Here is a 15,000-nt window from a genome sequence, read left to right as displayed (position 1 = left end):
CGCACACACACACACACACACACACACACACACACACACACACACACACACACACACACACACACACACACACACACACACACACACACACACACTTGTGAAATCTAAAGAAGAAAACACATTAGCACTCATTAATGTTTGATGCCTTCAGTCCAAATGGCGCCCCTCTCTCTATGTGTGTGTGCGTTACTGTAGACAGTTGAGCCAAATGACAGTTTGTTCTGTATAACGGTCATGCATTTCATTTCAGTTGAAGTGAGTCACAGTCTCACAGAGAAGCAGGTGCATATTTTCATGTGCTCAGTTCAATGCATGTGGATGAGTCATAGTGTGTCATCATGTGCTGCCTGTTTGCATCAGCAACCATTGAGCTATTTTCTCTTTAATGTACTTTCTAATCGCACGCACGCACGCACGCACGCACGCACGCACGCACGCACGCACGCACGCACGCACGCACGCACGCACGCACGCACGCACGCACGCACGCACGCACGCACACACACACACACACACACACACACACACTTGGAGGGAATGCCAGAAGATATGTAGTGAGCGAGGAATGAAGGACTTTGTAGCTGGGTGGTCATCTTTAGCTTCACGTCATCTGCAGCACTGGTACAGCACAGTACAGCTTCATCCTTGGTATTAACCTACCCTCTTATACTGGTTCAAAGTTTGTCCTGATCAATAATTCACTAAACCTCAGATCCAACGCCTGGATGTGCTACTCTGTGCCCTCTCTGCCCACTGAGGCTGCGGCCAAAGAAGCCTGTTTTACAGGACTGTGGGCCTGGAACGACCTACGATCCAGACTCAAACTGCCTTCTTTGGTTTCTTTCTGAGGTTTTAAAAGGAAGATAAGGAGAGGTTTAGCCAATCTGCTTCGATGTTTGGCTCACAGTGGTTCTATTTGCGTTCTCAGGGTTGTATTGTATTTATTGGATTATTTGGTTATGCACTGTTATTTTATTTATTTTTAGCTTTTTGCCTTTATTGATAAATTACAGTAGTGTGACAGGAAATGGGGAGAGAAATTGGGGGGGGCGACACGCAGCAAAGGACGTACTGACATGTTTTTATTCAGATTTTAATCTTAACCCATTTTGGGCGGGAACCCCTTTTGGTGTTAGCATTATGTTATGCTTTAGCTATTGAAAAATAGCAGATCTACAAGCTCATAGCGCGCCACCGAGTGGCGCGCTACGAGCTTGTAGGTCTGCTATTTTTGAAAAATCGAAGAACCACTGACATAGAAACATAGCTTTTTCAGAAAACTGTCAGGATGTAGAAGACATTTTTAGAATCTGATCTCAGGTCAAAATGGGTTTTAAGCATGGGATGTGTGTAACTCCTGCATTGTAAAATAGGCTTTGTCTGAATGTATTTTTACTGGTTTGAGAAAGTTAGACCCTGGTGTCAGGTAGGACACCTGCTGCTTGACAAGTACTATACTTCTTGGAGCACAATATGTCCCATCAGGCCATGGCAGGGATTCCCTCTCGCAAGAGCGCTAGATATTTGGTTTCCCATGCAGGAGATTCAGGTTTGAAACCCAGGTGTCGCAATTATCTCTCTCCATCAAGAGGGGACATATACTGTATAACGCGTGGATTGCTTGTAGCTTTACGGAATGACAGATAGGAAGGGGTAGATGGAGCAGTGATAACCGTCATCCCTACTTAACATTACATATTTAATCTGTCTTTCTCTATTTATATAAAAACACCTCAGTGCTCTGAATTATTCATTCATGAAGCTCCACGCTCTCTGCCCTTCTCCAACTGTACTGTCTTTATATATAGCGCTCTGTCCCTCCCTGTCACTCTCCTCTCCTCCCTCTGCCTCTCTCTCTCTCTCTCTCTCTCTCTCTCTCTCTCTCTCTCTCTCTCTCTCTCTCTCTCTCTCTCTCTCTCTCTCTCTCTCTCTCTCTCTCTCTCTCTCTCTCTCTCTCTCTCTCCCCATCTCTCTCTCTCTCTCTCTGCAGGCTGGAGGCTACTGTACACGTGTTTCAGCTCTGCATGTCAGAGCTCCTCACAGTCTCTCTCCATCCGTCACCATCTTTCTACCTCTCAATCACTACGTGACATGACGTGACGTGACGTGACATAAGATGACATGACAGGCCATGACATAAGTTGAAATGACATGACATGAGATGATAAGAGATGATATGACAAAAGATAACGTGACTACGTTAGAGGCGATAAGCGACCTCGCCCCAAAGGGTGTCACGCGCACTGTCCATATAGAGCGTGTCTTGAGTGTACAGGGTTTAATGAGGTCAGGTCAACATATGGAATGTCAGAACAGGTCAGCTCCATATATGGAGATCTAAGGGTGGCAGTATCTTGAGTGTACAGGGTTTGATGAGGGCCCAGGTAATTTTCTGGCCTGTTGAGAACTCTAGTTTTCGCCGGCTGCCGGGCGCGGCTGAACAAATACCTTTGGGGCAGGCCCGTCTAGAGTTTAAATGGACAGGTATCAGTCAGGCCCGTCTAGAGTTTAAATGGACAGACAGGTATCAGTCAAAAGGGACACATCGAAGAGGAAGGATGGATGGGGAAGGATCAACATACCGTAAAGTCTCATTTATTATCCGGGGCTTTTATTTGTCTCAACCAATTCTGATACCGGGCTTTTATTGGAAGGAGGCAGCTATAAGAAGGAGGCCTATATTTCTACTTTTCAAACCGATCATAATGAATAAATCACATTTTGGGTCAGTTAGAACCCCAGTTAACTTGAACAACCAATATCAATTTGAAGCTATGATTCCCTGCTTTCATATGACATGAAAATCTGGTCACAGTACTGTGGTCCATCCTATTTACTGCACATTCAAATATAGCTCAAATAGGCTATATGTATCTAGGCCTACAGTTAGGCTAATGACAAGTTCAGATGCAAATAATAACATAAAATGTATCGTAGGCTATTTCCTATAATATCAAAGCAGCTTATATGAACAGTGCAACACTTCAGTGATCCAACTCTTGTATAACTTCAACGGGGGAGAGAGAGAGAGAGAGAGAGAGAGAGAGAGAGAGAGAGAGAGAGAGAGAGAGAGAGAGAGTCGCGTTAGAGAGAGAGAGAGTCGAGAGAGAGAGAGAAAGAGAGAGTAAATGTTAGGCTACATAAAGCGTAGATCTGCGAGCTCGCAACACATCATGCCACAAACAGAAACAGCTCACTTGCTGGGTTTTGTGTAATTTTCCTCCCTCCGCAGTTAGACTGCTGCTCTCATTAGTTTTATTGTCCGTGGCCAAGAAAAGTGCTTATAGTGGCGTTCTCTCCCGAAGTTTGTTTCTTACGGTAGTTTGTTGTGTTGTGCGCGAGCGCGAACAGTGCGACCACCGGCATCTGGACACTGACGTGACAGCCAGCCAGCCAGGCAGGGCAGCGAAGGTAACAGATACGGCACTTGAAAAAAAAAAAAACACAAAAAAACGGCTAATAAAAGAAGGACGGTTTTTATATACTTAATTCAACGCCACCCCAGGTAATTAATAGGGGGACGGCTTTTTATTGAAGGAAGGATTGTAATTGAAACTTTACGGTATGGAACTCCGGCAATGCAGGAGTGGACTGGGAAGAACAGGTTCTGACATATATCCATATACTAATACTGATGACATCATGGATCTCCATACAGTATGGGATTAATTGCGACAGCAGGTCGCATTTACTATGATATGATCCCTGATTTACTATCATCCGTGATGATGTCATAGTGATGTCACGAGACCTCATGGGCACAATATATGGGGGCTTTCCCCATGTATGGGGATTGTGAGTGACGTGACGTGCCAAAAAAAACGCAATGTTTCATATAGTTAACTACGACCTTCGGTCGCAATAAGATAAATGAGATAACAATGTGATGAATTGAGATGACATGACGTGACATGATATGAGAGTAACATGCAATAAATTGTGATGTCATGAAATGACACGACATGACCTGACATGTGATAAGAAAGATAACCCCTGCAGAGGAAATATCTTCTTGCACTCTTTCATCTTTCCTCTCTCTTTGTTCTCCATCTGCCTGGTTTTCCTCACACTGCACAGCCTGGGGCCTCAGTGTTCAGTGCACGCTCACACGTGCACCCACATGCGCACCCACGCACGCACGCACGCACGCACGCACGCACGCACGCACGCACGCACGCACGCACGCACGCACGCACGCACGCACGCACGCACGCACGCACGCACGCACACAAACACACACACACACACACACACACACACACACACACACACACACACACACACAAACACACACACACACGCACACATGCACACACACACACACACACACACACACACACACACACAACACAAAGTGTGACAGTTTCAATGCGGTAGCATTTGACTAACTCTGTCACGTTCGTACGTATGTGAGAGACCTCTCTGTATGTGTTACAGTACATTCCCATGTGGACCACATGATTGATTCGATGTAATGAATGACCTGCTTCATCATGACAAGTAGTGGAAAGTAGTGAAAATAGTCCATCTACAGTTTAACCACATACACCGTACACTATATACACGATATATTCTCTGCGTTGTGAGCTTGTCGATCGGCCATTTTCAGTGAAATCTCTCCTCACAATACGGATGCTGGCGTTTAAGAGGTTATGCTCACAATGCGCCGCAAAGTGACGGCATTACGACGGTAATGTGGTTATTGTCCCAGCCCTATCCTCTTGTCTCTCTCTCTCTCTCTCTCTCTCTCTCTCTGTCTCTCTCTCTCTCTCTCTCTCTCTCTCTCTCTCACATGTCATTTTCCATATCTTGTAACTTGAAGAGGAAGTTTTAACTTCTGTCCTTGAGACACCCCTGGTGTAGTTTGTTGAACGCTGCAAGTCCTTTTTTTAAAGTATCCAATTAAATGAGGGAGATCAGAGCAACTACAGATAAGATTGATAAACTAATTAACAACGGAAAAATGAAAAGCAGAAACATGAGAATAACTTTAATCAGCATCCCTAACTTATTAACAAATTTAATCAGAATTATGATTAATCTGATTTATTTAGCCATGATTAGGATCGATTACACAGAATAACAGAATACATTGAGTTAAACCGAGCGTGAATTCAATTAGGAGCATATTAATGAGAGTGAGATGACAGGATCAGACTGAGGTCAATAGTGACTAAATTTGACTGAGGGACTGCCATTGGATTTTTTTGAACGTTTTTTCATGTCATATGAAAGCAGGGAATCACAGCTTCAAATTGACATATTGGTTGTTCAGTTTGACCCACCAGTTTTGGAGATATGGCTTATAGAGTAATGTCTGCAGAGAAACAGCGAGTTGAGAAAACAGGCTTGAAAGGTTCACTTCTGTGGTCTCTAACATTACACCTAGCTACATGTTTGGGCATTTATTTCATATTTACATGTCGATTTCAGCTCTGACACTTATTGCAGACATGCTCTAGTATGTGAAGAGTCTGACTGTGCTATTAACTCATTTTGAAAAAAATAAAAAATAAAAAAGTTTTTCTCCTGTAAAAAAGCTGTAATTTGCGCGATGGCAGTCTCTCAGTCAAATCTGGTCACAATAGGTTACTGAGTGACAGATCCACTATTTTACACACAACTGAAACACAATAACAAGGAGTGGGACACCGTGTGTGTGTGTGTGTGTGTGTGTGTGTGTGTGCGTGCGTGCGTGCGTGCGTGCGTGCGTGCGTGCGTGCGTGCGTGCGTGCGTGCGTGCGTGCGTGCGTGCGTGCGTGCGTGCGTGTGTGTCTACCGGGAAGAGTGTCGGAACAACAGTGGGTGGATTTTAGGCCCATGGGATCAGCCACGCTGAGAGCGATATGACACCGGGCGGCACTGCAGGAGTGGACTGGGAAATTGTTTCTTCTATACCCTGGTTGTCGGAGGGGGTTTCGAACTACACTATACTTTTGCCCATGGAATGCTGGGTGACATGACATGCTTGTTGTATCGTTTATGTCCTCTGTGTGGACATGAATACATTGTTAAAATGTGTGTGTTTGTGCGTGCGTGTGATGTAGCAGGCCCCCAGGGTTTTATGAAAAGAATCAGGGATGTGTGTCCTGTGGCTGTTTTGCCACAGGTGAGAGAGAGAGAGAGAGAGAGGGGGGGGGGGGGGGGGGGATTTCCAAGGGCAGGTACAGTATGCCAATAGGGACAGAAGCAAAGGTAGTAGATAGTAGTAAAAATGGTAAATGGTGCATTTATATAGCGCCTTTATCCAAGGCGCTTTACATGATGTGCTGGTCTATCTACATAGATAGATAGACCAGCACATCAGGAGCAATTAGGGGTTCAGTGTCTTGCTCAAGGACACTTCGACACTAACTCTGGGGGAGAACGGGTTCTGGCCACTCTACCCCTGAGCCACCGCCGTAGTAGAGGTGAATGAGAAGAAAGGGAGGCGGTACAACACAAATAATGGGAATGCGAGGGAGAGTAAACAAGAGAAAATGTGTGGGAGGGAAGATACGCTAAATGGAAGAAGAGATAGAGAACAAATGACAGAATGGGAAAGAGATGGCAGAGAGGTGGGAAGCAGAGTGTGTGCACACGAGAGAGAAAGAGGGAGAGGGAGATAGAGAGAGAGAAGGAGAGAGAGGGAGAGGGAGCGAGAGAGAGAGAGAGAGAGAGAGAGAGAGAGAGAGAGAGAGAGAGAGAGAGAGAGAGAGAGAGAGAAGATAAATGTAAGGTCTGGGGACTGATGCAGTGGAAAAAGTATTCTCTGAGTTACTATTGATTGTCTGGATGGAGATGACTCTGTGTGTGAGTGTGTGTGTGTGTGTGTGTGTGTGTGTGTGTGTGTGTGTGTGTGTGTGTGTGTGTGTGTGTGTGTGTGTGTGTGTGTGTGTGTGTGTGTGTGAATGAGTGTGTGAATGAGTGTGTGACTGTGCGTGCATGTGTGTGCGCGTGCATGCGTGTGTGCATGTGTGCTGCCTGCCTGTGTGCGCAAGCTTGCGTAGGGTCGTGTGTGTGCGTGCGTGCGTGTGTGTGTGTGTGTGTGTGTGTGTGTGTGTGTGTGTGTGTGTGTGTGTGTGTGTGTGTGTGTGTGTGTGTGTGTGTGTGCGTGCGTGCGCGTCTTACCTCCACCAGGTGTGGTGTGGGATTGAAGCCACACAGGTTGCACACCTGGGTGTGACACTGCGTACAGCTATTGTAGTTGGGTGGGTCAGAGCTGCCCATGTTGAGCTCTGTTTTACACAGAGGGCAGTTCACCTTGGGCTGCTCAGGCTCCGGGGCAGGAACCTGGGCAGCAGGCTTCATGGACTCCTGCTGCTGTGGTTGTTGTGGGCATCTTTTTGATGCTGCGCAGGCGACTGCTGAGGCGGCTGTCCTTGTTGTTGGGTGTGGCCCTTTTTGGTGATGTGCAGGCGACGGCTGCGGGGTCGGCCCTTGACTGTGAGGCGTGGGCTGGTGCGGTTGTTGTTGGTTGTTGTTGTTTTTGCGCTGGAGGGTGAGAGCCGCCCCGCTTGAGGTGGGGCATGGGGTCCCCCCCATTCCGAAGGGTTTGGCACCAGCGGGGGCCCTGTTGACCCTGTCCTGTTTTCTGGAGTGGTGTTGCTGAATATGACTTTCCCTCGGGCGGGGCTGGGCTGGGTGGAGGCGGTGGTCAGAGGCTCAACGTTGATGAGGGGTGCTGGCCTCTTTGAGCAGCGACGCCCCAAAGCCGAACAGCTTGGTCAGGCCATCCTGAGCCCGGGGGGAGGGGCCTGGCTCTGGGGCCGGTGGCCGGGGATGAGCCGGCGCTTCGTGTCTGGTCGTGTAACCGAGAGGTGGCAGGCTGGTGCATGGGGGAGCCACGGGCCCCAAATCAGGCTGGGGATGGAGCCTTGGCCATACCAACGAGGGGCACAGCACCGGGGATGGGGAATCCGGGGGCCGCCAGGCTGTTGGGGGCCAAGCACAGGCCCAACAATACCTGGAGCTCCAGGACCTCTCTGGAGTATGGGTCGGACCTCATCCCCTGCTGGGAGGGGCCCTGTCTGGGATTGGGGCCCCCCCGGGGGCCTGGGTGTCCTCTGCAGGGCCAGGGGGAGGGCCTGAGGTTGAGGCCTGGGGGCTGGACTTTGGGCCCTCCCTGGGGAGAGAGGGTACTGCTGGGGCTGGGAGGAATGTGGGAAATTGCTGGGGTTGGGACTGTGGAAATTGCTGGGGTTGGGACGGAGGATACTGCTGGGGTGGCTTGAGACTGTGAAATTGCTGGGGCTGAGACTGTGGAAATTGCTGGGGTTGGGACTGTGGAAATTGCTGGGGCTGAGACTGTGGAATGCTGGGGTTGGACTGTGGAAATTTCTGGGGTTGTGACTGTGGAAATTGCTGGGGTTGGGAACTTGTGGAAATGCTGGGGTTGGATTGTGGAAATTTCTGGGGTTGGGACTGTGGAAATTGCTGGGGGTTGGGACTGGGGTATTCTGCTGGGGATGAGTTTGGAAAATGGCTGGGATTGGGGAGTAGGGTTGTGCCTGGCTATAAGGGTGTTGGCTGGGGTTGCGGCTGGGCTTTGGCCTGGGGCTGGCCGTAGGGCTGACTATGCAGTTTCTGTTGTGGCTGGGTTGGCTTGGATTGTGGCTGGGTCTGTGCCAGTTGAGCTGGCTGCGGTGTGGGCTGGACGATGGGCTTGGCTTGGTGGGACGGAGAGTGGATCTGCTGCTGGCTCTTGGAGCGAGGTGTGGTCATGTCAATGCCCAGAGCCCTCTGCATCTGACAGTTCAGGCACAACCACTCCTGGACCTGCAGTGACACAGAAACACACAATTACAATTAAGAAGCTGCAGACAAAACAGAAACTGATGGTGGTGGAGACGGATGAGTTGTCTAGAAGAAGGTCTGTCTGTCTGTCTGTCTGTCTGTCTGTCTGTCTGTCTGTCTGTCTGTCTGTCTGTCTGTCTGTCTGTGTCTTGTGCACACTGCCAACAGTCAAAACAAGTAAACCGCTGGATAGTTTTAACATAATTGTGTTTTTGAGAACTTACATTTTATACTGGAAGTCAATGGGCGGAAAAAGACAATTAAATTATGAATTAACACAGCTGTGTTTCAAATATAGAGAAAATAGCTTTCAGCTTTCAAGCAGTACAGAGAAAGCAACATTAGCCTGTGGACCAACTGATTGCCGAGATGTAACCATAACCTGACACAAACTGACATACACGCTCACACTAACCCACCAACCCACCCACACCCACACCCACACCCACACCCACACCCACACCCACACCCGCACGTGCACACACACACACACACACACACACACACACACACACACACACACACACACACACACACACACACACACACACACACACACACACACACACACACACACACACACACACACAACCACCCCCATATCAAACTCTGCTTTGATCTACTACATTCTCTGCATCCATGCAGCATGCGTGCACACGTAAAGATCCTCAGCGTAACAATGTCAGCGTAAAATAACATGTTTACAACTTAAGCCCTATGAACTTGTAGTGAGAATGGAAAATATATAGCCTACTATTTCCGCAACAAATAAATGAAAACAAATCCTTTTTTTGATTTGTTTTCAATTTGCCCAAAATGTCAGGGTTAACATGGTTAAACAGGATCTTTGCTGTGCATATGGCAGCCAAACACAACCCACCAAGCTAGCTTGTTAGCATAAACTGTGCTATTCTATTCTGCCATTTGGTCTCCGATAGCAGACACTTCATCACAACCTCCCTGTCACATACCAAGGTGGCGAGACAAAATGACACTCACACACACGTATGCTCACCCATCGCCTCTGTCACACGAGGCGCTCGCTCTCACACTGGTCCTTGGAAACCGCTCTGGATGATGTGGAAAACGGGTGAAGGAATGGAGCGATGCCTGTGTCGGTCACGTACCCCAACTAAGCATTTCCTCCTCTGCCCGGGCTCCGTCCCATCATGCTTTGCTGTCCTATACCGTTCCCTGGCTTGACAGAATTACTGATCTCGCTTTCTGTTATGTCAGCGCCTGCTGCTGCTGCTACTGCTACTGCTGCTTACAGCCTGACATCTCCTCTGCTCTCCTCCTGTCCCTCCCTCCCTGCTTCCATTCCTTTGTAGCCTTCCACTCCCCACTATATCTGCTGCTCTCCATTCCTCTATCCCCCTCTCCCATATGTGGGTCGCTTGAGCTGGCGAGAAAGGAGGGAGATTTGAAAGTATAATATCTCGGTTGAGGCTCCGCCTGGCTCTGTCCTGCCATGATCACTGATGATAGAGTGAACAAGAGGGTACGGAGGAGAGAGTGAGAGAGAGCGAGAGAGAGCGAGATAGGGGGGGGGGGGGAGAGAGAGAGAGAGAGACAGAGAGAGATAGGGGACGGAACCACTATTCTCTCGACCACACAGAGACCAAAAGAAGGATGGGAGCAATAGTGGGTGGGGTTCAGCTATATGTGAAGGAGGGATGTAGCCTGAGAGAGAGAGAGAGAGAGAGAGAGAGAGAGAGAGAGAGAGAGAGAGAGAGAGAGAGAGAGAGAGAGAGAGAGAGAGAGAAGGAATTGAGGAAAGGGGGAGAGGGAGGGAGGTAGAGAGGAGAGGACAGAGGAAAAGAGAAGGATGGCTGGATGGATGGTTTGTTAATTAAACGAAAAGGACTGAACAGGAAGAGGAAGCAAATGAAGGATGGAGACAGTGAATGAGAGAGGGAGGGAGGGAGGCAGTGCATGAGAGAGGGAGGGAGGCAGTGATGGACAGAGAGAGAGTGAATGAGAGAGAGAGGGAGGGAGGCAGTGATGGACAGAGAGAGAGTGAATGAGGGACTGAGAGTGATAGGTGGTTGGAGAGATTGATTGATGGATGGATGGACAGAGAGAGACAGAGAGAGATGGATAGAGAGACAGAGGGATGGATGGGATGGATGGATTAAAAGGAGGGGCTGTCCTTATTATGCTGGCAACTCATCACACGGCACACGCATATGGCAACATGGCAACCTGCGACCAGAAAGTTGCCAGTTCAAATCCCACCCAGGGACAATCTTGGTTCAGGAATGCAAATGAGAAATGCAGCTCAGCTACTGTCACAATGCCCTTGAGCAAGGCACTTAAACATCTACCTGCTCAGTGGCCAACGGACACAAATATTGCAAGGTGCTGTAAATAACACACACACGCGCACACACACACACACACACACACACACACACACACACACACACACACACACACACACACACACACACACACACACACACACACACACACACACACACACACACACACACACACACACACACACACACACGCACTTAAGATAATACTAGAAGTAGGGATTGCAATGGGCTCCTCCATCTCCCCCATCCTCTTCATAGCAGCATTTGAGGTCATTGTGATCGGGGCACGGCAGGTGGTGGTGGATGGTCTCTGACTGCCTGCAGGTCAGAGGCTCCCGAGACCCCATGGCTGAACTCCCCCATATGCACATCCAGGCTGCTGCAGAGGCTGGACGAGCTGATTGCCTGCATGGGCAAGGATGAAGCAGTGGCGTATCCAGGAATTACGTTTTGGGCAGGCAAGATAAGTGTTAATTGTCGTCACCCCCGCGCACAATCGTAGCACTAAAGGTTTTCAAAGAGATATACCTGCCAGACGAGTAGGATAGAAAGGCTGAAAGGCATGCATTTACATTCCAATGGGTGATTGAGGGTCGCGCTCTACCGCAACGGCCAATCAGCTGTCCATTAATAGTTCTCAGGTCTTGTTTTTGTCGTCTTTTTTCTCATTGTATGGATTTTGGCCAGGCCAGAAATGGATTTGGACAGTGGGACGCCTGCCCTCGCCTTATTGTAGATACGCCTCTGGGATGAAGTCCAAGCCGCATGATGTCATGGAGCCTCTTGTTGCGGAAAGGGGAGAGGAATGATGGACGGCGGGAAGACATTCCCCTCATCGTGAACCAGCCCCTCCGAAGCCTGGGAATGACTATATACCATCACAAACTGCTCAGGAAGCTGTCAGAGTTGCTGCAGAAAAGTCACCAGGAGGCGAATTAAGCTGAGTCCCTCAATGAGCCAACAGAGGATCCACTCACTCCAGCAAGAGATCACCACCCTAAAGGGACATTTCACCACTGGAAGGAACTGCAGTAACTCAATGTTAATCGTATCTGTAGTAGATAACAAAGGCACAATTTGAAATTTGCACCCTATGGCCAGAAAAATAATGAAGTCTGAGTGTTTGACTAGGGTTTGACTGGATTGCTGAATTCCTACAATGCCCATAATGCTTTAGTGCACTTCCCCTCCTTGTGGAGAGGGAGGAGGCTTCATGGAGGTGTGACTTTGTATAGTCCAGGAAGGAAGTGAGACCACATTTTTATGACAGGGTTTTGGTCATGAACACATGGCGTAAATCAGAGGTTCCCAACCACCGGTATGCGGACTCCACGGGACATGTGCCACTTGTACGCGAGAAGGGAATCCCAAGTTTTCCCGTCGTGTAAAAAATCCATTTGAAAACACGACAAAGACAAGACAAACACCAGACCTGAGAACTATAGTGCCAGTGGGCAGCGGATTGGCCGTTGCGCGTAGAGCACGAGTCTGCACGAATCACCCATTAGAATGCAAATGCATGCCTTCCAGGCTGCCTTTGTATCCTACTGGTCACTTTGAAAACGCTGCTGATTGTGCGGGAGGGGGGGGACACATCTTGTCTGCCCAAAATGTAATTCCTGGAAACTGTTTCCCGACCTTCACAAGGATTTTCAGCGGTGAAAAGTTTACTCTGTCTGTTCGAATGAAAATACCAAGGATTCGTCAGCGGATGCGTCACTGACTGATTTATGAACGGCTTTGAGTCTGTGTTACTTCCATGTTGCGTAGCATAACAGTGACATCACTTCCAATCCTTTAGCGTTCATGTGTGCTCAGCGAGCAGCAGCAGCAGCAACAACAACAGGCTGCAGCCTATTTTGGCACGGTCGCTCACGCTAATGAAACAAAACACTACGCAAGGTGACTTTACAGGATTATTATTTCATGTCAAAACATTCAAGTATCAGAAGATGATGTTACCCAGGTAAAGTAATGCGTCACTCTGAATGTTTAACTAAAGTTTTCCACATGTCCAAAGTAATTTCTGAAAAAGACAAGCCTAACCTTCATACTATCATACTATCATTATTGATATAACGCCATTTAGGTCAATGATATAACGTTATGTTGTGATATAATAATAATATAGCAGCGGGTAGCCTATTTAAGGGCCAGTCAACTGCCTTCCGTGAGAACGTTAGGTTTTGGTACATGACACGTAGTCCACTGTTGGAGGTGCCATAGGCCCCAAGGCCTGAAATAATAATTAAGGATTTCCAACACATTATACATCAAGAAAAATGCTTTCATCTCAGGCTTACCCTAGGAAGCTAAGCTCCCATCAAACCTGCAAGTCTCTCTCAGTCACTCCATGAGCACTCATACACATTCTCTCTCTCTGTCTCTCTACCTCGTGCACACACGCGCACACACACACGCACGCACGCACGCACGCACGCACGCACGCACGCACGCACGCACGCACGCACGCACGCACGCACGCACGCACGCACGCACGCACGCACGCACGCACGCACGCACGCACACACGCACACACAGTTGCACACACAAACAAATACAGGAGGAGTACCGTTGCGTCCATGCTAAAACACAAATAATACAAGACCCTTAAATATAGTACATAGGCTACTGCAGGTTATATTCCTTCGATTACAGAATTCACCTCATCGCTCTGTGCCCTATTTCTCACTGTCACACAGTCATAACAATGCTATTGCAGGAAAAGAAAAAAAGAGACCAACCATTCCCACAACAAACCTCAATAAGATGGGATATTTCCTGTGACTGTCGCACACGAAGGGTAACGTGGTATACTGTACACACACACACACACACACACACACACACACACACACACACACACACACACACACACACACACACACACACACACACACACACACACACACACACACACAGGTCACCAGCTGTCATTGTAAAATATTAATGTCACAGGTCGTGACAATACAGGTGAAGAGGTCACTCTGTTGGCCAAACTGATCACATGTCCTAAAGTGTAAGAGATACGAACATTACAGACATACAACACTATTTGAGTGTGTGTGTGTGTGTGTGCGCGCGTGCGTGCGCGCGTGCGTGCGTGCGTGCGTGCGTGCGTGCGTGCGTGCGTGCGTGCGTGCGTGCGTGCGTGCGTGCGTGTGTGTGTGTGTGTGTGCATGCGTGCGTGCGTGTAGATAGACATTTGGGGACTGTCATATAGGCCTGTGATCACATGATTGGTTTGTCTTATAGCCATGTTGTTTTATAAACTTGTAGCACTGCCACATAATATTCATTAAGGATTTATTTTAAAATGTAATTTAAAAGAGCATGGCTCAAAATATTCCTTTAACACTATATCCATCCTTATGTGTAATGTCCTATTTTCTTTGAGAGGTATCTGTTTTGTTTTTGTTTATGTTTTGGAGGGTCAATGTCGGGAGGAGATTGATTGATTGACAGGCCGTGACGCTTCTGTGATTAAACACACAGAAGTCGCCGGCTCTAGTAGAGACTGGTGGGGACAGAGACACAAACGAGCAGGGAGTCCACGTGAGACCTGATCACGTTCGTGTAAACTTTGTCTGTATATGCTATACGGTGCGTCATCTGCTCCGGTGAGAGTTTTGTTTGTCTGACTGTTTGTGTCCAGCGAGGAGTACTGCTTGTCCGTTTGGAGAACCGTGGATTTACCGTTGGATTTGTTTACGTTCGGGGATCACTACGTTTGGATTTACTTTATTATTTCGGGTTGGAGCGTCAGGGAGACGCGTGGATATTTCATGGAACAATACGAACAAAAGAGCGAGCGTGAACGGTGCGTGCGTTCGGACATTATACGGACAATATCACGAATTCTGTGTTGTAACCGATTGTCAATGTTGAGTTTATATTTCAT

The 15,000-nt window shown here is 48.1% G+C and overlaps 1 protein-coding gene and 1 pseudogene across 2 annotated transcripts in view; both read right to left on the bottom strand.

Annotated features, from left to right (window-relative positions):
• The window catches only part of bsna (bassoon presynaptic cytomatrix protein a), a gene marked incomplete at its 3' end in the record, with an annotated part of 90,381 nt that extends 83,076 nt beyond the window's left edge, over positions 1-7,305 (bottom strand). The window contains exon 1 of the mRNA XM_079520893.1: positions 7,111-7,305. Within this exon, the coding sequence (XP_079377019.1) occupies positions 7,111-7,290 (180 nt within the window). The 5' untranslated portion in view covers positions 7,291-7,305. The remainder of the gene's footprint in view (positions 1-7,110) is intronic.
• A 221-nt stretch (positions 7,306-7,526) lies between these two features.
• The window catches only part of LOC306932278, a 65,460-nt pseudogene continuing 57,986 nt past the window's right edge, over positions 7,527-15,000 (bottom strand). Inside the window, exons 3-4 of the transcript in view lie at positions 8,533-8,757; positions 7,527-8,280 (exon numbers count right to left, since the gene is read on the bottom strand). The product of the transcript in view is annotated as an uncharacterized misc_RNA (transcript). The remainder of the gene's footprint in view (positions 8,281-8,532; positions 8,758-15,000) is intronic.

This window comes from Electrona antarctica, assembly GCF_951216825.1.
Source record: "Electrona antarctica genome assembly, chromosome: 2".
NCBI lineage: Eukaryota > Metazoa > Chordata > Actinopteri > Myctophiformes > Myctophidae > Electrona > Electrona antarctica.
The sequence above is the reverse complement of the archived record's forward strand: the minus strand, read 5'-3'. Positions and strand labels throughout refer to the sequence as shown.